General features: G+C 50.4%; 1 protein-coding gene across 2 annotated transcripts; it reads right to left on the bottom strand.

The window, feature by feature from the left end:
* Nucleotides 1-541: 541 nt before the first annotated feature.
* On the bottom strand, nucleotides 542-20,808 carry ADIPOR1 (adiponectin receptor 1). Of its 2 annotated transcripts, none has more exons than XM_054027246.1 (8): nucleotides 20,702-20,808; nucleotides 13,042-13,292; nucleotides 11,600-11,725; nucleotides 10,314-10,485; nucleotides 6,187-6,373; nucleotides 5,155-5,342; nucleotides 2,545-2,738; nucleotides 542-1,398 (listed from the first exon to the last, which is right to left on the bottom strand). In XM_054027246.1, the coding sequence occupies exons 2-8, from the start codon at nucleotides 13,285-13,287 to the stop codon at nucleotides 1,270-1,272; spliced, it is 1,242 nt and encodes a 413-aa protein (XP_053883221.1). In that variant the 5' UTR covers nucleotides 13,288-13,292; nucleotides 20,702-20,808; the 3' UTR covers nucleotides 542-1,269. The 2 variants fall into 2 exon arrangements, with proteins under 2 accessions (XP_053883221.1, XP_053883223.1); XM_054027248.1 differs by having other exon boundaries at nucleotides 13,111-13,292.
* Between the last annotated feature and the right edge of the window lie 5,151 nt (nucleotides 20,809-25,959).

The following is a 25,959-nucleotide window of genomic DNA, read 5'->3' as shown; positions in this document are numbered from 1 at the left end:
GCCCTGCTGCTTCAGAGACTATCCTATTGTTTCCTTACGTAGCATCTATGCCACATGAAGAATTTTACTTCCTTCATTTTTGAGTTTAGGGCCTTTGCAATGAGCTGTCTCACTGTAGTAGAATTTTCCTTTCTAAAGGTTCTGGCACCGAACCTACAATGCTGAACTGGATAATAGGCCAGGCCACCATTATTTAGTGGCTAAGCTGCTATTACCTCCTGACCCAACCCCTGCGTGTTACTGACAAGTCAGTCTCTCCTGCTGCAAGAAGCAATCGTTGAATGGGTTGAGGAATTTGGAGCTGCTATGCTATTTGAGCAGGTTAGTTGAAGTCCCCCCTTATCACCATTTTGCCAAACTTGCAGTCTCTGCTCTCAGCAGTGTGCTCATGGCCTGGTCCGGACTCACAGCCCAGCAGCAGACCCCCATTGACTTAGCTGCAGGCTCCACACCAGCCTCAGCAGGAGCCACCTTTCCATTCTCACCGTTGGCAGTGCCCGGTGCGGACACCTGACAAACCAGGACACAGAGGCTCCCAGCATGACAATAACTATTGACCTTTTTATTTCAGTCAGCTACAGCAGCTCTACATTCCCCTAAAATACTGTCCTGACCCTCCTGTGTTACCACAAACAGCTCAAAGGCAGACACATTGAAGTGGCACCAAGTCTCTCTTTAAAGCTTAGTATTAAATATTAAATAGTCTCTTATTCCATTTACATTACTGTGTCAAGAAAAAGATAGTTAAAAGGTAAGTTACATGAACCTGTGAACAGCCCCTGTTCATTAGCACTGCAGGCTCTGGGGCCAGTCCTCAGGAAAGCGGCAGGTTACTCCTTCAGATATGGAGGAGACCCAGACCATGGACTAATACATGGGTTTCCTGTCTCTCCAGAACTGGGCTAAAAATGGGGCCACACTTCTGTGCTGGGGAGCAGGCAATCTGCACCCCTGGCTTTCAGAAACAGAATTTCTGCACTAGACAGAAAATCCTAATGTGATTAGAACACTGTGTGGTGGAGGAGGGTTTTTATTCCCCAGGAAGGGCTAATAGTTGAACGTGCTTCTTCCTATTGGACACCATTGGCAATGTCCAGCAAATCACTCGGAGACGGGGCAAGGATTTGGTCATTATGGACTTTGCTGGAGAACATCCTCTTAAAAAAACAAAACAAAAAACCCAAAGAGTTGAGAGTCTTCCTTTGATTTTAGCAAAGAAGTAGTTTAAAAAAGCACTTAGGAAGCTGGTTCTAAAGTCATTAGATGTTCTCAGAGCAGAGAGTCGTCCGTACATCCCCCTTCGAGTCCATAGCGAAATTCTTGCAAGTTTGAGACTCCATAGAAGTGGACAAAGGCTGCAGCCACCACCAGCACGTGGAAGATCTGATGCGACTGGAACTGTGGGAAGGTGAGATAAAGCCCTTAAAAGTTAGACCAGCAAGAAGCCAACAACCACAAAAGGTGAGTCCTGTCCTGAATGGTCAGAGCTCCATGTATATTACAGCATCACAAACCAGGCAGACTGGTCAGGGGTCCTTTCAGTGCCTCTAGTCATGACCTACTGGTTCAACCCATTGCTTATCTGGTAGTTTACATCTCAATGCCAGGAGAAAAAACTCAATACTCAGGATAAAGGGAGATTCTATTTGAAACAGGCCATTTATCTCACCCTATTGGAACTAAAATTGCCTGGGACACAGAGGTACATTCCTCTGCGTATATATGTGTGGAACCACAAGCCAAGCTAAATTGAGGGGAGCGGAGCCAGCTGCCTTCCCTGGAGCTGGAGTGGATGGCAAAGTCAAGTCCCTCTGAAATTAGCCCCCGACAGCAGCTAAGAGCTGCAGGAAGGAACCCACTGGCCTTCGAACTTTCAGTTTGAAATACATACTGGGGCCAAGATATCAGTAGACATGACCTACAATTCTGAAAGAGGGACCTAGATGGTTTGGGCTGCAAAGCCCGCAGACGACCTAGGCAGGGCAACTCCCTGAGCACAGCTGGCTCCACTGCTGAAGCTGTCTGGCTCGCCGAGCTCAGTTTGGGTTCCCCTGGAAAGGCTGGGGCAATGGGAAATCACTTCCCCTGGAAAAGAAACACTACTTCAGCCTCAAAAGGCAATAAGCAAGGGATGTAAGAGGTCCATTTTGAAGAAGCCAATGGGAGGCCACAGACCCAAGGACTGGAGAGCTTTAGGGTCAGTAACAGCACTTGTTACTGGTCCATGGAGACTACAAATCCCCACATGCACTGCTCCAGCCTGATCTAAACAGCAAGGCTGCACTGCATGCTGAGTCCTGGAACCACAGGCTACCCCTGCCTTCTCTTTTGCCCCTCTTGCTCTCTTCACAATCTGCCCTTCATTACCCAGCAGAGCACCACATCCCAGAGCTGTCCCAGATGAGTCTAACCCAGAAGCTCTGGGTCCAGCCCCAGGCTGCGCTCTGGAGTGCATCTAGCACCACTTCTCCTGGCTTTCTCAGCAGGATACCCCTCAAGGAGAAGGCAGGCTCTTTCCATGTCCCCAGCAAAGGCTGTACTCACCCAGATGTCAAACTTGCCAGGAAAGAAGCGCTCTGGGATGCGGGCAGCATACAGCCCTGCTCCTGTTATGTACATCACAGCCATGAGGAAGAACCAGCCCATCTGGCCCACGGTGGTGGCTTTCACAAACCCTTCAGCGATGGTGAAGTGCATGGTGGGCACAACGCCACTCAGCCCCAGCCCCAAAAATACCCCTGGGGGAAAGAGAGAGAGAGAGCCCTCTGTCACGGAGTGTGGAGGGGACACAAGGCCCTGCACCCCCGGCTTCCTGCGATTCACCATGACTCTCAGCCAGCCAGTAAAGCAGAAGGTTTATTTAGACAACAGGGACACAGTCCAAGACAGGTCTTGCAGGCACAGACAACAGGACCCCCTCAGTTAGGTCCATCTTGGGGTCCCAGGGCACCAGAGCCCCCTTGGGAGGTCAGAGCCCCGTCTGCCCCCCAGCCATTCCACCAGCCAGCTCTGAAACTCTCCCCCCACCCTTTGTTCAGTTTCCCGGGCAAAGGTGTCACCTGGCCTCTAACCCCTTCCTGGGTTCTCATGTTACATGCTCAGGTATCTTTCCTCGGCCAGTCTCCCATCCCCCCATGCAGACCATCCTAGCCACACTCCCCTGCCTTCCCAGCCAACACTCCCCACTCAGCATTCAAAGACCACATTAAGAACAGTCCCAGTTCGTCACACCCTCAGCCTTCATTCAAAATACAGCCAAGGCACCTGAGCCGGAGGCTGCCCCGCAGCTCCCACGAGAGCAGAATGCAGGTCTCCTCTAGGCCAGGAGGGAGTTGAGTGCTGGAGAGAGTGGCTGGACTGACCGCTCTGGGATAGATAGCTCCCACATCCCTCCAAGTTGCCACAAAGGCTACCTATGGAGGGAGAAGGGCAGGCCCCTAGGAACTGGGATCAATGACTGACAGACATATCTGCTCTTGATTTGTGCGGAACCTCCCCTTCCCCTCACACACCCCCTATGGGACCTGCACGGAACTCCTCTATGCCCTACGGGCCCCGTGCAAAGCCTCCCTTCCTTCTGCCCCTAGACTCTGATGCGGCTTCTGCTGTCTGAACAGGAGCACTGGCGAAGTGACACTCCTTGGTTGCTCAGGTTGCAGGGCCTGGGGTGACACCCCACCAGTGTCTGGTCCCAGCCAGGCATAGAGCTGTGACCTGTGGGAGCTAGGGGTGCCCCAGCAGTGCTGCCATCAGGGCATCTGAGCAAAGTAGCTTTGTGTGGGTCCCTGTACCATGGAGCCCCAGGCAGCTGCCCTGTTTGCTACCCCCTAACACTGGTCCTGGCTTTTATATGCAGAAAACCAGTTGTTGCACAGGTGGGCCACAGAGTTTTTATAGCATGTCGGGGAAGCCTCATTAAGAGAAAGGTCTAGACTCCCTGCACTAGACGACTTCCATCCACCTCCAGGCCTCAGTGCTAAGCAGGCTGACTAGCCTCCCACTGTGGCCCGATCCTGAACAAGGATCACAAGAACCCTGTGCTGCCTGCAGTCTGTTTCAAGTGAGCCCGAGCCTCCCAGTTCAGGGTGACTCTGACAATGGACGATTCGCGGCACAGCCAGGAGTGGGACAGTCCTGGGGAAAGCAGCCAGGACTCTGGCTGGGGCAGGAAGCACGGGAACATTCATTTAAGGTATATCTAAGTGAAAACTACCTGTGCCTTCTGGACTAGTAAACGTCCAACACTAGCCATCGCTGCCAGGTGGCAGAGCCCTGCATCTGCCCTGTGGCTGTCGGAGGGAAATGTATGTTGCCCTTAACTCTGTAACAGCAGCTCAGGACCGAGGCTGGCCAGATACAGCTGTCACACTGGAATGCTTCAGGCCCTTCTCCTGCTCTTCTCACTAGAGCTGGGTTGTGGAGGCTTGGCTCAGCATACCCAAATCAAGAGCAGATGTGTCTGTCAGTCATTGATCCCAGTTCCTAGGGGGCTGCCACTGCTCCACACCGGCCGACACCAGAATCACACCACAAAAGTGACAGCTCACCCAGGCACTCAGTGGCCTATAAATAAAGGGTGTGATCCTGTTTCCATTGAGGACACTAAATGCTGTGGCCTTAACATCAATGGCACCAGGCTCATGCCACTTGCATTTCCAGGCCAGGACAGTCTACTCAGATCGGCACTCGAAGCCCAACACAGGCTCTCTCCTGGCACATTGCTGTATTGCAAAGCAAAGAAGGTACAGCAGGAAGCTAAAGACAAGGACACCGATGGGAGTTTCCATTGCCAGAGAAATGGTGAAGTGAATCCTTCTGGGAAACTGGTTTGTGCCCACACTGATTGTTAGTTTTTCTATGGGTCCCCAAATGGCTCATGCACTGAAGTTAGCCACTACAGTCCTTTGGGAGGCAGCAGTCTCTTTATCTCCAGTTTACAGATTGAGGAATGAAGTGACCTACCCAGAGGTGGGAAATGAGCTCAGATCTCCTGAGTCCCTGTTAAGTGCCTTAGCCGCAAACCCTTCCTTCAGGCTGTGGGGCTTTCTATGTCACACCCAGTGGGAGTGGCCCCGCCTACACTCAGCATGCTACCGAGTCAACATCCTCTAACGCCAGCTGAGCAGCTTGTGGCTGAATGAAAAGCGTTCCTACCTGCTCTGGTCTGTCTGTGCTTGGGGGTTGCAAACCGGTCCCACTGAGCGACAATGATTGCGGAGATGCCCAGGACACAGACAATGGAGAGGTAGATGAGCCGAGGCTGCGGTGAGCAGTAGAACGAGTAATAGAGCCAGGGGACAAAGCTCCCCATAATCAGCAGTGCTATTCCTGAGTAATCCAATCTAGAACACAGACGCAGAGAGAGAAACCCAGGGGTCAGTTTGGAAGTGCACTCCCCTCACTCTGGCACGTTTACACCCTCAGCTCCCGTTCTCGCAGCCCAACTGCTGGCTCTCCAGCTGTAGCCCTCCAGACTTTGTGACCCTACCTACGTCTGTAGGCCTAGCTAGGGGGAGTGTGACTGGGAAGAACTGTAGCAATGTATTGTGGGCGCTTCTGTTTGCGTCCCAAGTGAGTTTGTGGAGCAGAAGCGTAGGAGGGTGGGTCTGTCTGGGCGGTAAAGGCGTGAGCAGAATTAGGTGTGTCTGTGCAGTTTTCTGACTGTTTAGTGACAGCATGGACAGGACAAGCACTGGCACAACCTCAGTGGGAAGCAGTAGCTCTTAGCCCTTGTTTTCACAGGAATGTTAACAGCTTCTTTCGTCCCCAAGTGCTTGCAAATGATACACATGGGAATCACTTCCCCACTGAAATGCAGCCAGTGCTCGGGTGAAGAGCAGCAGCTGTGTAACATCCCATGGCACATCAAGGCATTTTGGCTAAGGGCACCACAGCAAAGCCTGTTCTAAAGAACAATCTTCTCCCCCACTCCATCCCCCTTCCCCCCCCCCCCACCCCGATCTTAGTGCTGTGCAAAGCAGCACCTGGTAGGTAAATCCCTTTGGCAGACTAGCCTGAGCAAGGTCCGCTCCAAAAGCCTCGCACACTATGTTATTCAATGCCTGGAAGGCTAAGGCTGGGCTAGGTCTCCTCTAGGTCAGCCTGATGCTAGGACACGACCAGGAGTTAGCAGCTGCTGCTGCTGCTGAACACAGTTTTGTGGTTGTTTTGCTGCAGCCGACTCACTTTGAAAACGTCCGGGAGACCTTCTCCGAGTGACAGTAGACGGTGTGGAAAAGCCAGGAAAAGCTGAGGCATAGCACTGCTCCAAGGAAGAACATCCCGAACACCACCTTCTCCTGAAGAGGGGCCATGAAGTACATGTTGGGTCTGAGCATGGTCAGAATCCCCAAGAAGAGGAACAACACAAAACCTGCAGCCAACACACCAAAGAGTCAGTCAGCCAGCAGGAGCCACTTCCAACAACTGCCCAAGGGAGCGCCTGTGCAATGGCAGTGAGCCAGCGTTTCACAGCAGACCTGGGGAAAATCAACACCAAGGGTCTTTGTAATCCCTGCCTGCGCCAGGAGAGAGCAGCACAGAAGGGTCACACTGTTAACAGGGGAACTCGGTAGCTGCCCTGGGAACAAGAAAAGCTGCATAGGGGCTAGTCTGGATCTCCCTGGCAGGGCCTGCAGCAATGTGTTGCTATGCCCAGTGCAACACGCATTCCACTCTGCTGCCTTGGAGGGGCCAAACCCGTTTGGGGGGATAGCAGTGGGGAAGGTCCAGGCTGCCTTACTTATTCTCCAAAGATCCAGTAGCCTCTAGAGAGAGATGTGTGGCACTCCCTGCCACGCTCATCAGTTCTGCTCCTGGGGGAGGGGAGATGAGAGGAGTCGTTTGAGGTGCTCCTTCCCCCAGAGGCCTTAGCAACACTATGTCTTGGGGTCTGGGAGCTTGGGCCTGGGCCCTGCATGCCCCATTTGTGCTGACATTCAACTGCCAGACTGGCCACTGATACAGACACCACTCAGTTCCAGACCATGCTGAGAACACATTGTCCCAGCTGCTCCGGACAGGACGGGCTCACGCATGCAGCCTTTCCCTGCCTGGACCTTCTGGAAGGCCTTGAAGAGCATTCTGTAGCACTGCCAAATGGCTCCAGGACCTGTATTGGAGGATGGGGCCCACTTGGAGATAAAAGCACAAATGATCCAGTCCCCATGGGCAGCAGGGCTCGGCACACCCTCTGGGGACTTGATGGAAGAGCTCATTTTTGCCTCAAACATCTGGAGCCAAGAGGGACCACTGCCTGCAGAGCTAGAAGGCAGATGGCATGTGATGTGGTTAGCATGGCCAGGTGAGTGGTCTGACTTGGAATTGTTTTAACATGGCTTCAGTCTGCACCTGGCCCTCAGTGCTGGTTGACTAGCAGGAATGTTGCTGTTGTGAGCTAATTCATTGCATCTGTGACATACTTTCCTCCCTACAGGAGGAACTGCGAATCTGACCATCATTAGTAGCCCTGGGTACACTGAGCTGCACCTCCAGTCAAAGGCCACGAGCAAAATCTGCCTCTGCCCAGGTTCCCCTGGAAAGGCCCTGACCCTCGTGCTGTCCACCCAGGAGAGCAGACTGTGATGTTGAACTCCATATGATTTTATGAAAATATGCTAATGAGCGTGAATATAATGTAACTGGAATATGCTTCATGCAAAAGGTCTCTTGTAAGGTATCATTACAAAGCTTATAATCTACTGAGTGTGTTCATCCTATTTGTATGTATATATCATTCTTGTATATGAAACTAGAAATATGAAATACAACTCTGAGGTCCTATTGTAATTATGCAAAGTGTGGGCCATTAATGGTGGTTTGAAATCTTGATGGCTCCCATCAACTAGGACAATTGGTTGTAAATGGCTCTGTTTACTTGCAAGCCTTCCTGAGAGTCAGGCCAGGAAGAATGAAGGCTTGGGGTCTCACAGGACATGTGACCATGTCACCTGGTACTGGAATCCATCTTAAACCTGGGGCTTTTCCATTTAGGAGGAGGGGTGGGGACCCAGAGAGACAAAAGATTCCCGCCTTGTGCCAAAGCTATATAAGGGGGTGGAACAGAACAAAGGAGGCTGCAGTCATGAGAAATCCCCTAGCTACCACCTGAGGTGGAACAAGGACTGTACCAGAGAAAGGATTGGGCCCAGACTAGAAAGGAGTCTAATCTGTGAAATAAGCTTATGGGAACATCTCTGAGGATGAGATTTATCTGTAATCAGTTTCTTAATGTAGTAGGCTTAGACTTGCATGGTTTTGTTTTATTTTGCTTGGTAACTTATTTTGTTCTGTCTGTTATTACTTGGAACCACTTAACTCCTACTTTTTTATACTTAATAAAATCACTTTTTGCTTATTACTGAACGCAGAGTTAGTGACTAATACTTGGAGGGAGCAAACAGCTGTGCATATCTCTCTATCAGTGTTATAGAGGGCGGACAATTTATGAGTTTACCCTGTATAAGCTTTATACAGAGTAAAACAGATTTATTTGGGGTTTGGATCCCATTGGGAGCTGGGTGTATGGGTGCTAGAGACAGGAGCACTTCTTAAGCTATTTTCAGTTAAGTCTGCAACTTTTGGGGGATGTGGTTCAGACCTGGGTCTGTGTTTGGCTCAACAAGACAGGGTACTGAAGTCCCAAGCTGGCAGGGAAAACTGGCTCTGAGGTAGTCTCAGCACATCAGGCGGCAGTCCCATGTGGGTTTCTGTGACCCAACCCGTCACACAGATATCACTCGCTGTGCGCTCCCCTCACTTTGCTGAAATGGAGGCTGAGCTGTGCTGCCCAGCAGCACTGATAGGGACACTGTGAGGAGGTCAATGGCAGTTGTGAGCTAGAGGACAGATGTGCTGGCCAGGACCTTTCTGGGAGCTATCGACTGCCTGGCAGTTACATTTACTTGACTGCACCCCTTCCTCGAGCCGGTCCAGCTCTGAGGACACTGGATGAGCACAGCTGAGAACTGACAGATCACCATTGTGCCAGCTGCCAGACAATAAGCTGGTGCCCACCATAACAGGTTCTAGGAGAGCATGAACAGTCTCAGTTGGCCTAAGGGGTCAGATCCCTCTTTGCCTTGTGATGCTAGGGAAAGGGAGTGGCCTGTTCTCCCCACACATGGCCCTCACCCAAAGGTCAAGTGCACCCTGGCAGCAATGACAGCAACATAATCCCTAAAGTGAATCCAACTACTTGTCTGGTGCTCAGCACAGATGCCAAGCCTGGATCCCTGGCCAGACGAAGAGGCTATACACCCTGATGGGACAAGCCCACTCTGACCCTGACAAGGTGTGTTCTGTGCCAGGTGAGGCGAGAGCTTCTGGTTCCTCATTTCTGGCTTCCTAGTGACAGAGCAGTACATCTGAATGGGGGCACCCAACCCGCCACGCAGCACAAAGTGAGGCTCTAGGGAGCACAGAGGGCTCAGCACCAAACAGCTCCCATTCTCCCACTGTGGGGGGGACAGACATTCTTCACTGTTCTCTATGGGAACAGCGCCCACCTTCCCCTTCCGTGAGCCCTGCAGGTCTGTCAGACTGAACACAGATGTGTCTGTTCACAGTGGTTAATCCTCACCAGCGCCCCACAGTAATCCCTATGTCCATCCCCTGAGAGTCCAATGGGTTATCGCTCTGCCAGCTCCACACTCACTCAGTGCATGTAGTGAGAACATGGCTACTTGAGTCCTGTGCAGGACTCCCACCTGCTCCTGCTATTATGGCAGTGGGTCCTTCAGGGATCTACACTAGCCCCACACAGGGCTCAAATGGCTACCACCCCAGCCCAGCGGAGGATCTGGCACAACAGGCCAGGGGAACCCAAGAGTGACCCGGGCCCTGAAATAGTCTACCAACACTGGCCAGTGGAATGATTTGGAGGCAGCATGGGGGCCCGAGCTCCTAGACAGACAGGTTTGCTGCCCTGGCAGTGTATCCAGCCCTTTGGGGAAGACAAAATAACTCCCAGGGGATCTCTCTGCCCCTCTGATTGAGGGCGCAGACATGACAGGCCCATACCAAGCTCCCTTCATCCCCTCGCCGGGGAGGAATTCTCCTCTTCTTCCTGCCCACTAAAGAGAAAGCAGAGGGAGGATGCGGGGAGAACAGGACACCCCGTCCCGCCCTTGACTGTTTATGTGACAGATGACACTGAGTGAAACTTTTCCCCTGGTAAAAGGCATCCACTAGAGTCAGCCTGAGTCCTCTGAGGCCAGGACCTTGGCTTGTGAGGTCTCTGTCCTGAGCAGGGCATGCTTGTGGGGCCACAGCCGTACTCATCAGCCCCAAGGATAGAGCTCCCCCTCAGTCACCTAGTAAGTGAGTCCAGATGTTGCCCGTCTCGGTGTGTATTCGAAAGATGCTCTTGAAGCAGGCTCTGAAGGACGGCATAGGGGGTCTGTGTCCATGCAAGAGGTAATCGTTATCCTTCAGCCAGTCTGGGAGCACATCATAGGGAATCACCCTCCAGCGCCCTTCCCACACCTGCAACACATCAACCCACGCAGGCGGTTACCCTGACTGGCGGCCCCCGGCCAGGCATGGCACCTGCTCCAGAGCCACTCCTATCCCCGTGACTGCTAGCTGTTGTTTCCATGGTGCCCATCGCTGTGAAAGTCAAGCTGAAAACCACACAGAACCAGTCAGTCTCTTCTGTGAGTTAAGTACTGAACTGGCCCAGCCTTCTCTCTTCAGAGGACATTCAAGAGCAAGTTCCGTTGTTGCAAAATTAAATGCTTTGCAAATACCCACAGGATGCCCATAAAGGGCCAAATCCTGCAGAGTGCGGGGCCTTCCCTACACTCAATACCCTGGGACTGACTGAGACCAGCACCCTCAGAATTTGGCCCTTCATCACCTTAACAAGCAAAACGGTCAGCTGAGCCACGACAGGCGACGGGACAGCTCTTACGGGACATTGTGACAAAAACCCCAACGGAATTCATACAGGAGCGCCCTGGGACCACGTTTTCATCCTGGCCCCAGCAATCGCTGCACTAGCCCTTCTCTCCCATGGCTCCACAGGTGTGTGAGTGAGTACAGGAGCTTCTGCTTAGTCCCCAAGGCACACCACAGCAATACTGGACAGGTAGCAGCCAGTGCTCCAGACCCCAGGACAGATCAGAGGGGCCCCGCCGAGCTAGATTAGGGCAGGGGTTTGCACCACACTTGCCCCTGCCAGATATGGATAGCCCTCACTGTCACATGCACTAGATACACCTAGATTGTTCCACCTGTCAGGTCCTTGGCATTCTCCATACAGCACCCGGGGTCACTGCTGGCTGTAGAGGGCTTCTCACGTGCACAGACAGCAAGGACGGGAAGGAGAAACAGCATTTCAGAGGTGCTGCTGTTCACTTTCCATTCCTCTTGGCCTTGCAGTTGAAAATTTGTTAAGCTCTTGGCTCAGGCCCCCTGCCCATGCTAGGGGGAACCCCAGTGCACTGGATGTAGTCACCCACATTCACGGTGTCCTCCTAACAAGGAAGATTAACCCCAATGCAGACCCAGCACAATGCCTCAGACTCTGTCACAGCAGAGGACAGCGGCCCAGAGCCCTGGCAGCTGTCCTCCATCGGCTGCCATGAGCTGACAGTACCTTATACACAAATTCCTCCATCTTTTCCATAGCGTGATGAGCCTGCAGAGGTAGAGTCAGCACGCGAACCACCTCCTCCTCCTCCTCCTCCTCCTCCTGCGGCGCTGTGCATGGCTGCTCCTTGGCCTAAAGGGAGAGATGCCATTATTTGTCACAGGCCACAACCCACCAGAGAGACGGACCATCAAGATGTGGGGAACTTAGAAAACAGCAATATATTCCAACCAAGAGGGGTGTGAACCCTTAGAATATATAGGTGCTGCAGCCCTTCTGAGAGGGGAGAGATGGAAGACTCCCCAGTCACCACTGCTTTTGCATCATGGTACTGTCTTAAACCGCACACAGAAAGGCTAATCCCAGATTCAGTTTTGTTTAGAACAAGGATTAGAATGGAGGAGTTTCCTTCTTTACAGTCCAGGGTGCAGCCTGAAATGGCCACTCTGCTCTAGCCAGGGAAGTGAGCCCAGGAAATAGGCCAGGTACCAGCCGAAGCAGAACCATTAAAGAACACAGGCGGCCCCTTTTCACTGCACACCTAAAGCAGAGGCTGCTGTGAACATGCTGCCCCTATCTATTACTAACAAGTATTAGAAGATACTTGTTAGCTTAGAAGCCACAAAAGCAGGTGAACCAATAAGAATGCTCCTTAGAACTCCTGCAGTGCACCCTGTTCACCTGCAGGCAGTGCTGTCAGCAGGCGTGCAGAGGGTGTTCCTTGGCTGATGCTATGGGGCGAGATTTGTTGAAGGCTGGCTGAGCCCAGTTCACCCTCCTCCCTCCGCAGGGCCGGCTCCAGGGTTTTTGCTGCCCCAAGCAGCCAAAAAAAAAAAAAAGCTGTGATCGCGATCTGCGGCACTTCCACTGCCACTCTACTGCCGCCGCTTCATTCTTCAGCGGCAGTTCGGCGGCAGGTCCTTCCCGCTGAGAGGGACCCGCTGCTGAATTGCCACCGAAGAGCCGGACGTGCAGCCCCCTTCCATGTGCCGCCCCAAGCACCAGCTTGCTACATTGGTGCCTGGAGCCGGCCCTCTCCCTCCACCCCAGAAAACAGGAGCACACTGGGGTGCGAGGGGTTGTTTGCTTATGACAGATTACCTTCTATGCAATGGAATAAGATTTCCAGGACAGATTTTCTGACATGTCATCACTCTGAACAACATAGAGTGGGTGCAAATCCTCACCATTCAGATTCAGTCCATTTTCACCCCCACTGTGCACTGGTGTAAAGGGATGACAAGGGTCAGGGTCTATTGTAGGGAGCCCAAAGCCCCACACTTCCATGCACCATGCTGCTAATGGGATTACAGGCAGATTTCTGGGTTAATCTGCAAGGACAGTGTTGAGAGCCTAAATAACTACGAGTATATCTGTCTGTAACTCTAGGGCGTACAGGGCACATTCAACAGGACTGATTGGAAGCAATTTATAGGAAGAAAAAGCACCGAATGGGTTTGGTTTGCAGATCCCAGCAGCTGCCCCGCTTGGGGACACTCCATTGGATTGTGGCTTACGCTGGCTGCTCCCTGGTCTCCCTTCTCCTCTAGCAGCGGCCCCAGTTCTGCCAGCTCCAAATCGTCTCCTTCTCGGCTGCTGTTGGAAAGTCCATTTCCTTGGCTGGTTGCTGACCCTTTGCGGGACGACATCTGGTCAACACACAAAGGGTCTTGAGTTTCTGTGTTCTTGAACATTCACACTAGGAATAAAAACAAGACAAGTGACATTGCAGGCCTGCCCTCTTCCATTCAAACCCAAATCTGCCACACCAAGTGACCCAACGCTTTACAACTTACTGCCTTGGCCAACACTGATGAGAGCATCTACAAGAGCCAACTCCTCAACTCAGTGCCCATGGTGGCAGCTCTGATGCTTGCAAGGTGCAGCTGTACTCTGGGCATGGACCCATTCAGAGTTCATGAGAACTGGAAAATCCCAACCCCCCTGTGACACCCTGACACCCCAATATTCACCACTGTCATGTAATTAGGATATGTTTTATACAAAGTATGACTTGTGAGGTATCATTCTAAAAGTCTTGATCTGCTAGACATTTAACATCTCATTGTCATATGTGAAGATATGAAGTTTGGCTAGGTATGTGTTACTGAAACACGTTGTGAGGTTGAAAACACCCACAAGCTGCCTTTCAGGTACAACAGTAAAAAGGCCAAACAATGCTAATGGCTTATTGAGGAAATACACACAAGCACAAGGATTACCCCAGGAACTGTGTACAACAGAAAACTCTCAGAGAGAACACTACACAATTGGAACTGTTTGACCCAGGTCACAGCAAAAGAGCTTTCCAGCAAGTGGGAAGAAGATATAAAAGCAGGGCAGTGACATCATGAGGGTACCCCACACTCCCTGCAACAACACACCTGGAAACACCTGAGGGGCAAGGACTGAACTGTGGGAAGTGATGGTCCCAGGCTAGAAGGATCTTTAGCCTGTGAATGAAAGCCTGGGAAAGCCAAGGCAACTTGTGCCTTAAGAATCTGCCAGCCTGTTTATCGCTCAGGGTGAGAATTTGCTAATTTATATCCTACCTATCTAGTGTGTTAAGATCAGTTCGCGTTTTTATTTACTAAGGTAATCTGCTTTGATCTGTTTGCTATCCCTTATAATCACTTAAAATCTATCTTGTGTAGTTAATAAACTTGTTTTTGTTTATTCTGAAACCAGTCTGTGGAATTCATAACTGGGGGGAGCTGTGCATATCTTCCTCCACACTGAGGGAGGGGGCAGATTTCCTGAGTTTACACTGTACAGTTCTCTGTGCAGTGCAAGACAATACAATTTTGGGTTTACACTACAGAGGGGGTGTGCACATGAGTGCTGGGCAATTCCCAAGCTGAGTCCTCCCACACAGAGCTGATCTCAGTGTCTGTGTCTTTCTGCAGCTGGATGTGTACTGGAGGAAGCTTGAGGGCCTGGCTCAGCAGGGCAGTGTATGGGAATCCAGACTGGTAGAACCAGTGGGCCCAGTGATACCCCAGCACATGAGGTAACACCCCAGGGGGAAGCAACCCATAACCCCCAATTTGGAATCTCCTTCTCCCTGGCTTCAGGCCCCTTTATCCCCATTCCAGTCTGCCTTGGTAACAGAAAGCCAAGCTTTAAAAGGAGCCCAGGGAATCTCAACTCCCAGAGGAAGCAAACCCAAGATGGCAGCCACAACCTTCTGTGCTGCATCAACAGTGTCATGGGAGGGTGGGTCTACAAGGGCAGCACCTTTGGAAGTGCACTTGGTTTTCTGGATACCACCACGCTGGACTGGAATTTCTAAACACAACCCGGATGCTGTGACAGGATATGGGCAAAAGCAGAGTTTTCACTGGGAATCTGCCATAAACTAGGATCATCCAAGTGGAACCCCGTAGTCTGAAGAGAGGAGAGGACTTGGGAGTACTCTTTAAATGGGCAATGGAAAATCAGAAGGCAGAGATATTAGATGAGAAGAGAAATGTTCACCAAACCAAAGGAAATACGTTTATCATTATAAGCCACGCGGAGAGACTCAACTACTTCTCCAGAGAGGTGAAGCAAAGCCCATGGTCTAGCAGTTAAAGCAGGAGACCAGAGCCACCAGGATCCCAGCTCTGCCACGGGTTCCCTTGCTGGCTTCCACCAAGTCTCAGTCTCTTGGAACCTTATTTTCCCCCTCTGTAGGACACGGGTGATACTAATATGCCCAATTCATGAGGCATTTAGGGAACAGCGTTTGTACAGCGCTGTGCCTGTGAACATGACTAGAAAAGTGCTAAGTAGCATTGTGGGGACGGAAGGGATGAGGATTTCAGCCTCATTCTATTCACTAGCCAAGATCACTTCACACCACAAAACCAGCATGGTTTGGCACGACTGGCCATTTCTGCTCAGGAGAGGACCAAGAAGCTGGATGCTCAGGGGCTCAAGCTCAGGATGTAGACACAGGGGATGATGGCCTAGCAGCTGTCTATGTCGTTCAGCCCTCACTCATGAGAGCCACCTTAATCACACCGTTGGTATCTGACCCCCCAGGCTACTTTCTTACCTCAGGGTGACAAGCATTCGCCCTCTCTTTCAAACCCCAGGGAAACATATCATGCCACCACCTGCAGCTTATGCAAAGCATCCCACTGTTAGGAATCCATCTTAGGCTACGTCTACACTACTGCGTATGTCGGCAAAACTTACATCGCTCAGGGCTGTGAATATTCCACCCACCCGAGCAACATAAGTTACACTGACATAAATGCCAGTTTGGCCAATTTGGCCCTACATTTTCTTTTGTATAGTGCTGTACATATTGAGAATGCTCAGGAAATAACCCAGTATCGAGTCCCACAAACCCCAGTATCCTAACCCAGCTGCATGATAGTCCCATGTTTCACAAAAGGTTCCATATCTTATTCAGCACAAAACAGTCAATGGATCAGAGCCCAAAACAAAAGGAGACACCAGTCCAGGGACCTGAGTCCATAGGCTGTAATGTGCACAGCTGGCTTATGCATTAATTCTACTCAGCCAGGACAAGTTCTCTCTTTATGGGTGAACAAGATGTTAAGTTTTCCATCATGACAGGAATTGAGCAAGTATGTTTTGTGCTTGGGTCTATATGCCTCCCTGACAGTTTTGCAGCTCATCAGTTGGACAGAGTGAATACACAAACACGGTTTTGTTCTTCTCTCCAGAAACCTTTTCTTTGCTTTGGGGCACAATCCCCTCCTGGACCCTGGAATACCCTGGTTTCTATGAATATACTTGGCTTTTCTAATGTTGAAGCAAAGAGTCAAACCATTAGGAACTGCTGCAAGCACAAGGAGCCAGCCAGCTCTGCTCTATCTCCAACCAATACACAGATCTGAGATTTGGGCAAAGCAACTCTCTGAAGGGCCTTGGTGCCTCAGGTTAGAATTATGAGTCCAAAGGAGACCACCAGACTACACTTAAATACAGCAATGAGTGTTGCAGAAACGCTCTCTCAGCAAAGTCTGGGAGGCCATTCGAACTCTTAAGCATCTTGTCTCCTTATACACAAACAGCTGACACTGCCCAATAATGTAAGTGGAGAAAATAGTAAATTAAGAAAAAATAACCAACTCTGCTATTCCTACACCCTGGAGTACCTGAATGAGCTCTTCTTTCCCTATGCAACACAGTTAGCTGCTGGGCTGGGTCCATTCTCACTCCTTAAGAGTCAGGGGCCAAGACCACACAGAGGCAGACTTAATGGGACTTGCCAGAACTCCATTGAGCAACCTTGTTTGCAGGATTCCCTCTTGCAGGGTCAGGGTCCCCTATCAGGTACATTCAGGCCTTGAAAGATGCTCTTGTCTCCTCCCCAATGAGCAGTGGGAACCCTTCCGTGTGAGTGTAAGGGCTTAACCTATCAATCCTATAGCATTTGAAAATAAAGTTTTTAGTCTTTATGGTTGTGAGGGAAAAAAAAAATCTTTCCAAATACAAAGGATGTAAGGATGTGGCATTGCGCTCTTGAGCCTGCACACAGACGGCTCCAGTGCCTCTCTGGTACTCTTCACTTGACAAGCAGCAGCAGAGTGAAAGTGACAAGACTAATCAATGCTACTAGTCAGAGCCCTGTGCACAGCAATGAAATGTCAAGAGTTGGGTGAATTTCAGTATACTGCTGCCACTAAGGAAAGCAGCAGCAGGCAGCACTGGAGTTAATGGTCAGGGAGAAGGATCCCCAGAAGAGGTGGTGATGGGGCGGGGGAATAGAGTAGTGAAGCTAACTTCACAACCATAGCTGAAGGGGCCAAAGCTTCCAACCTATCAGATTCATATCAGCTTCTGGCTAGTATATAAGACACATGGAGATGTCATTGGAGCTAGGATTCTCACATGGGTATATCCCCAAGATGTCTCTGGTGCCAACCCCTTCCCCTCCTCCCCCCACTCCCATTTCCTGTAGCACTCTCTGGCAGGTAGGTTCAATCCTCTGTTCAGCAGGTGTTCAATAAGATGTTCAGCCCTGGCTGCCTTTGCACCCGGCTGCAATCCCCATGCATTCAGCTGGCCTTTCCGTGACTGCTTTCCCAGAGTGAGGTGTCATTAGAAAAGGTTTTGGAACAAATTAATAAATTAAACAGTAATACGTCACCAGGAGCAGATGATATTCACACTAGAGTTCTGAAGAAACTCAAATAGGAAACTGTAGACCTACTAACTGTGGTGTGTAACCTATCACTTAAATCAGCTTCTTTACCAGATGACTGGAGGATAGCTAAAGTGACGCCAATTTTTGAAAAAGGCTCCAGAGGCGATCCTGGCAATTACAGGCTGGTAAGTCTTATTTCAATACCAGGCAAATTGGTAGAAATTATAGGAAAGAATAGATTTACCAGGCACATAGAGGAACACAGTTTGTTGAGGAAGAATCAACATGGCTTTTGTAAAGGGAAATCATGCCTCACCAATCTCTTAGAATTCTTTGAGGGATTCAACCAGGGCTTTGGAGCGGAGCACAGCTTCAAAGCCCTGGATTCAACAATCATATGGACAAAGGTGAGACAGTTAACGTAAGAACGGCCACACTGGGTCAGACCAAAGGTCCATCTAGCCCAGTATCCTGTCTTCTGACAGTGGCCAATACCAGGTGCCCCAGAGGGAACGAACAGAACAGGTAATCATCAAGTGATCCATCTTCTGCCGCTCATTCCCAGCTTCTGGAAAACAGAAGCTAGGGACACCATCCCAGCCCATCCTGGCAAATGGGCATTGATGGACCTATCCTCCATGAACTTATCTTGTTCTTTTTTGAACCCTGTTATAGTCTTGGCCTTCACAACATCCTCTGGCAAGGAGTTCCACAGGTTGACTGTGCGTTGTGTGAAAAAATACTTCTTTCTGTTTTAAACCTGCTCCCGATTAATTTCATTGGGTGACCTCTAGTTCTTTTGTTATGAGGAGTAAATAACACTTGCTTATTTATTTTCTCCACACAAGTCATGATTTTATAGACCTCTATCATATCCACCCTTAGTCATTTCTTTTCCAAGCTGAAAAGTCCCAGTCTTATTAATCTCTTCTCATATGGAAGCCGTTCCATACCCCATTCTGAACCTTTTCCAATATATCTTTTTTGAGATGGGGCAACCACATCTGCAGGCAGTATTCAAGATATGGGCATACGATAGATTTATATAGAGGCGATATGATATTTTCTATTTTATCTATCCTTTTCTTAATGATTTCCAACATTCTGTTCGCTTTTTTGACTGCTGCTGCATATTGAGTGGATGTTTTCAGAGAACTATCCACAAGGACTCCAAGATCTCTTTCTTTTGAGTGGTAACAGCTAATTTAGACCCCATCATTTTATATGTATAGTTGGGATTATGTTTTCCAATGTGCATTTCTTTGCATTTATTAACACTGAATTTCATCTGCTATTTTGTTGCCCAGTCACCCAGTTTTGAGAGACCCTTTTGTAGCTCTTTGCAGTCTGCTTAGGACTTAACTATCTTGAGTAGTTTTGTATCATTGGCAAATTTTGCCACCTCACTCACTGTTTACCCCTTTTTCCAGATCATTTATGAGTATGTTGAATAGGACTGGTCCCAGAACAGACCCCTGGGGGACACCACTATTTACGTCTCTCCATTCTGAAAACTGAAAATTCTTCCCCTTTGTTTCCTATCTTTTAACCAGTTACCCATCCATGAGGGGACCCTTCCCTCTTATCCCATGACAGCTTACTTTGCTTAAGAGTCTTTGGTGAGGGAACTTGTCAATAGGCTTTCTGAAAATCTAAGTACACTACATCCACTGGTGTCAAGTATCAGCGGGGTAGCCGTGTTAGTCTGGCTCTGTAAAAAGCGACAAAAAGTCTTGTGGCACCTTATAGACCAGTGTTTCCCAAACTTGGGACACCGCTTGTGTAGGGAAAACCCCTGGCGGGCCGGGCTGGTTTGTTTACCTGCTGCGTCCGCAGATTTGGCCAGTCACGGCTCCCACTGGCCACGGTTTGCTGCTCCAGGCCAATGGGAGTTGCTGGAAAACCTTTGACAAGGTTCCTCACCACAGATTCTTAAGCAAAGTAAGCTGTCATGTGATAAGAGGGAAGGTCCTTCCATGGATCAGTCACTGGTTTGAATCATTGGTTTGAGCCAGTATGGCCACTCTTATGTTCTTATGCTTTTTCAAGACATTCCCTTTATTTTTGGTGTCTGACATTGGGCCATCCCCATTCTTTGTGTTGCTGGAAACTGGCTCCATTTGGATGAGGGATGCCTCACATCTTTAGGGGCACTGACTTTGCATTTCTCAGTGTGTTCTCTTTGTAATTTCATTGCATGACACAGATGCCTTTCATGCAATGTAATTGTACCTGTGTCAGTCCCAAGGCAGTTGAGAAATAAGGTGACTGAGGTAATATCTTCTATTGGACCAACTTCTGTCAGTGAGAGAGAAGTTTTATAGCTCTGTTGTGGCTTGAAAGCTTGTCTCTCAACCAACAGAAGTTGGCCCAATAAAAGATATTACTTCCCCCAGCTTGTCTCTGTCATAGATGCCTTTCAGTAAGTGAAATAAAATATGCTGCTCGCGCGCATATAAGACGTTTTTAGATCCTGTTGTTGCTCCACAGATTTTAAAGCGAACTGTTCCCAAGAAAGAACCTATCCCTAAATGGCCTGATGCAACCTATGCGGATCTCCGAAGCAGAGCAGCCGGAGAACTGCTGACGTCCGCAGAGTGCTACCGGGCCTGACGGGGTCCCTGTGCGGCTCGAAAGCGGGTCTCCCTCGCCAGCGGGGAGGGGACCGCGCCGGATTCTCCTGCTTCCACACTCAGACCCGTTTCCACGGCCCAGGGCGGCCAGCGCACTCCGCGGCCGCAGCAATAAGCACGTCCCAGGCCAGAGGTGCCGCTATCTCGGGCACCCAGCCCGCCCGCTGTTAACGGGGGTCCTGCTCAGGGAAGCGGGACGAGGGGTCATTCCAGCTGGGGCAGCCTCGCCCCGGGCAAGTCACGCGCGGCCCGAGGAGAGATCTGGACCGTGGCCTTCAGCACCGAGGAGAGGCAGCCCCCGGGCCAACACCCGCCACAGGCCCGTAGGACGCGTCGGCCCGCGCCCCTCCCCCCACCGCCCGCACTCACCGGCCCCTACATCCCGGGCGGCGGCGGCGGCTCCAGCTGCAGTGGCAATACCGGAAATGGCCCTGGGCTTTACGCCACTTCCGCCGCAGGAATCACCCCTCACCCTATACGCCACGTGACTCAAGGCACCAGCACTTCCGCTGGAAGGGGGGGACGTAAGGCTGCAGTGGTCAAGGCATGAGCTTCCTCCTGAGTGGCCGCAGGTATCCTCTGGGTTGGTGTGATTGGCTGCGTGAGTCACGTGGGCTGTTTCTGCGCCCTGACTGCCGGAGCAGCTTTTGGACGGGTGCGTGCGCTGTGCTGGGAGCTGCTTCCTGGCTCCACCCCGTCCCGCCTCTCGTGGAGCTGCGGGCAGAGTCCCTCAGCCTGGCTCCTCGCGCTGGCTGCCGCGTTTGACTCTCCTGGGGGCGGGGCCGTTGGCGCTTATCCCCCTTCTCCTCCAAGGCCGGACGCAGCGTTCGCGGGCGAGGCCGGGCCTGTACCTGGCAGGGCGGGGCTTGTGGGAGCGCTGGGCCCCAGGCCCGGAGTGAGGCCGGCTCAGAGACTCCCACCTAGACCAGGGCGTGAGACGGGCCCGCGCGGTCAGCTCGTCTGGTTGTGTCTCACCCACACCAGGCAGATGCTCCAGCTGCCTTGTGAAACCCTCTAGCGAAGGAGCTTCCACAGCCTCCCTCTGGTTTGTCCCGTCGCCCTGCTGCTTTGACAGGTGCGTTCCCTGAGGTTTAATCTAATCTGCTGTGCTGTAGTTTGACCCCATCGCTGCTTGTCTTGCCCTCTGTGGCAAGAGAGAACAACTTTTCTCCCTCTTTGTATCTGAAGACCATTATCAGCCCCCCCCCCCCTAATTTCCTCTTTTCCAAACTACACATAGCCAGTGCCTTCAGCCATTGCGCCTATGGCTTCTGTTCATCCCTCTGATCATCTTTGTCACTCACCTCTGGATCCTTTCCAGTTTCTCTACAGCCTTTCTAGACATTGGTGACCAAAACTGGACTCCGTACTCCAGCTGAGGCCTAACCAGCACCGAGTAGAGCGGTACTATCGCCTCCCATGACTTGCACGCTATGCCTCTGTTAATGCAACCTAAAATTGCATTTGCTTTTTTTGCAACAACATCACATTGCTGACTCATGTTGAGGTTGTGATCCACCACAGCTCCCACATCCTTCTCAGCAGTGCTGCTGCCAAGCTGGTTATCCCCCATTTTGTAAGGGTGCATTTTGTTTTTCTTCCCTAAGTGTAGCACCTCACATCTGTCTTTGTTAAATTTAATTTTGTTGTCTATAATCTTGTTCTCCAATTTCTCACATTCCCTCTGAATTTTAGCTCTATCCTCCAAAGTGTTGGCAATCCCCTCCCCAGCCTTATGTCATCTGCAAATTTGACACAGCCAAGTCATTAATAAAAAGATGTTAACACCGGACCCAGAAAGATCCCTGTGGACCCCACATGAGACCTCCCTCCAATATGACATCATTATTTGCAGTTGTTTAACCACTTATGTATCCACTTAATGGTAATTCTGTCCAGTCCACATCTCTCCAGCTTACCTCTCAGAAAGTCACGTGGGACTACGTCAGAAGCCTCGCTGAAGTCCAGGTTTATTATGTCCACTGCATTTCCCCTATCCACCAAACCAGTTACTGTGTCAAAAAAGGAAATTAAGCTGGTTTGGCATGATTTGTTCTTGGTAGACCCAGGCTGGCTGCTAGTGATCACCCCTTCATCCTCCAGGTATTTGCAAATTGAATATTTTATACATTATTCTAGTAAATTCCCAGGTATCGAGGTCAGCCTGACGGGTCTGTAGTTCCCCAGCTCCTCCTTTTTTAAAGATTAGCCCTTCTCCAGTGTTCTGGGATTTCTCCTGTCATCCATGAGTTTGTAATTATTGCCAGTGGCTCTGAGATTTCTTCAGCTAATTCATTCAGTACCCTTGGGCAAACAGAATCCGGCCCCACTAATTTGAATTCATTGGTCAGAAGATCTCTGACCTGTTCTTTACTTATCCCAATCTGCATCCTTTCCCCTTTATTGTCTATGGGAACTTCGGCAGTCATCCGCACATTATTTTTTTGTGAGAAGACTGAAGCAAAGTAGGCATTGAGCAGCTCTGCTTTCCTATCATCTTCTGTTACCAGCTCTCCTTTTCCATTGAGCAGTGAACCAACACCATCCTTGATCTTTCTTTTTTGTCATTCAGAATGCTGTGTACAATTCTGATCACCTGCATTCAAGAGAGATCAATTTAATCTGGAACAGGTGCAGAGAAGAGCAACTAGGATGACCAGGGGAATGGAGAGCCTATGTTATGATAGGAGACTGGAAGAGCCTGGCTTGTTTAGCCTAGCAAAACAAAGCCGAGAGGGATATGCTACTTGCTATAAATATGTTAAGGGATAAAAAGCCGGGAGGAAGAAGCACTACTGAAGCCAAAGGACAATGTTGGTATGAGAACACAAATGGATATAAATTGGCCATGAACAAATTCAGACTGGGAATTAGAAGAAGGTTTCTAACAATCAGAGGGTGAAGGTCTGGGACAGCCTCCCAGTTGGTGGTGTTGGGGTGTAAGAGTGCATGGCCATCCTTCCCTGTCAGTCTTGGAAGGAGGCCACCCTCCGTCACTGTCTCATTCCCAGAAATGCAGTCTGGAAAGGGGGAAATTAGCTGTCTCTTGCACTCAGGCCCTCTGACCTGGGCAGTAATCAGTCTCTGGGGCTCAAGCCCTCAGGCAGGGTGAAGCCCCAAACAGTCTAGGGCTCTGGTAGCAATCCGTCTACGAGCCAAACCCTCAAGCACGGCAGGGCACCAAACAAACGAAACCAAACTGGCCTACAGGCAGAGCCAAGCAAACAGGCAGTCTAGGAGCCCAGGCCCTCAAGCAGGGTGGGGCACCAAACAGTCTATGTGGCTCTGGCTTTCAGGCAGAGCAGAGTAGCTAAGCAGTCTGTTGTTCTAGCATTGGCAGAAAGCAGGCAAATTCAGGCCTTTTGGCCTGTGGTGGGGAGGCTGCCACCCAGGGGTGGGGTTGGCATGAGGGAGTAGGGGTCCCAGGCTCACCCTACTAACTGGGTCCCACTCCAGGGCCCTAACAGTGGTGAAGTGTTCCACCCCTGGGTCAGTGGGGATCCAGCTGCAACACACTGACCTGGATGTAGGCAGCAATGCAGCCAGACTAGAGTCAGCTGTCCCTGGACTCCTTCCTCCCCTCCCCTCGGGGTGTACCTGGATCCTGGGGTTGTCCTCCATCTCTCTGGGGTACACTGCTAGTGGCAGTCCCAGCAGCTTCTCTGCATCTGGGGTGTCTGGCAGCTTTAGTAGGTCTGCAAGTCTTTGGCTCAGCAGAGGTTCTCTTCAGGCCATTCCAGCAGCAGATGGAGAGCATATGTCTCCCTCAGCATCTCCAACCTAACTGAGCTGCACAGTCTTTCGTACTTCTTGTCTTGCTCCTATGCTTTTGGTGGGGTGGGTGTGTGGCCTTCCTGGCTCTGCTCACCAGGGGTGGGCAGGAATGCTTCCCTGTCAATGTTGGAAGGAGACCACACCCCCTCACTGCAGGGGGCAAACTATTAGTTTTAAGACAGTGCTGAACAAATTAGTGAGTGCAATTGTATGACAGGGTTGTTTGTGGTGATGGGGGGCAGGGCTCAACAGCCCCGGGGCTCTCTTCCAGTTTATGTCTGGTGTTCCTAATGCTCACATGTCAGGGTTTCAGCAGTGGTCAGGAAAGGATTCCCTGCCCTCAGTGTTTTTTGGGAGAGTTTTTTTTTTTTTTTTAATCTCCTTTCTCTGAAGCATCAGGGTTGGCCGTGGCTGGACATGGGACACTGGGTGGGGTGAGTCAGGGCTCTGAGGTAGCACCAAGCAGTCTCTCTCTCAGGTACTTGGCCAGCTGGTTCTTGCTCACATGCTCAGGGTCTAACTGATCGCCATATGTGGGGTTAGGAAGGAATTTAACCCATGGTCAGAATGACAGTGACCCTGGGGGGTTTTCATCTTCCCCTGCAGTGTGTGGATGCGGGTCACTTGCCAGGATTAACTGGGTATATCTCATTTAATCATTTCTCTGCCATTGCAGGGGCCTCGAGCACTGGTGCACCTCGGTGCCTCCTATTCTCTGCCTGTGGCATGTAATAATCTAGTCTCCTGTGGGCTGTAATACTTTGGTCTCATTTCGTTTCGTGTGCGAGTGCTGAGTGGTGTTGGTGACCTGTTATATACAGGAGCTCAGACTAGGTGATCTAGTGGCCACTTCTGGCCTTAAACTCTATGACAATGACTCTAAAAGACTCCTGCCCTAGGAGTCACCTACTGGGTTCTGGTCCTTTCTCTTGTCATTTATAAATCGTGCACAGTCTTGCCATTCAGCACTCCAGCATTCAAAAGCAGCAGTCACACCCCAAAAATCATGTGATTTTAAAAAAAAAAAAAAAAAAAAAAAAAAAAGTCAACACTGTGGTCTGTTTGCTCTCTGCTTTTTGAGCCTTTAGGGTTCCTGGTTTTCGGCTTTCCTCCACAACCAGGAAGGCTAGAAATGTACTTTCATTTTTCAGTGAAAGCTAGAATTCCCACCTGACTGAAAGAGCTGGGGCTTTGAGAAAAAACACCAAATATCACAACACTCATGATAATATCACATGAGCTGGCAACACTGGTGCCACCCTCACAGGCAAAAACATAAAGCCAGCCCATAACAGGAACTGATAGTCTTAGCTTCAGTGAACTCTAGCCTCAACCCAATCATAGGCAAAAGCCTCAGACATGATGGACTGTATGTTATCTTGAAGGTCAGTAGCCTCAGAGGAATGGGGGGAGGTTTGAGCATTGGCCTGCTAAACCCAGAGTTGTGAGTTCAATCCTTGAGGGGGCCATTTTAGGGAACTGGGGTAAAAATCTGTCTGGGGATTGGCCCTGCTTTGAGCAGGGGGTTGGACTAGATGACCTCCTGAGGTCCCTTCCAACCCTGATATTCTATGAATCTTCCAGAATGTAGGGTCTTCTACTGAATTCCAGTATTGCCAAGATCAGGAGCTCAGAATCATGGTTTTTGGCTGATGTTCTGATTTTGGAACTCCCCTCCCCCGACGTGTGTGTGATGATTAGTCTTTTACCAGCTCTTGCACATTTTTAACAAGGTGATTTTGGCCCCAGCTGAGAGCAGGGCTTCATTATGCTTGACTTTGTACAAACACTTGTGAAGTGGGTGTTGAGGCGGGTAAGGAGAGAGAGCCCCTGACCTGAACTCACAATTTAGT

Source organism: Malaclemys terrapin, chromosome 4, assembly GCF_027887155.1.
Source record: "Malaclemys terrapin pileata isolate rMalTer1 chromosome 4, rMalTer1.hap1, whole genome shotgun sequence".
Classification (NCBI taxonomy): Eukaryota; Metazoa; Chordata; order Testudines; family Emydidae; genus Malaclemys; species Malaclemys terrapin.
The sequence above is the reverse complement of the archived record's forward strand: the minus strand, read 5'-3'. Positions and strand labels throughout refer to the sequence as shown.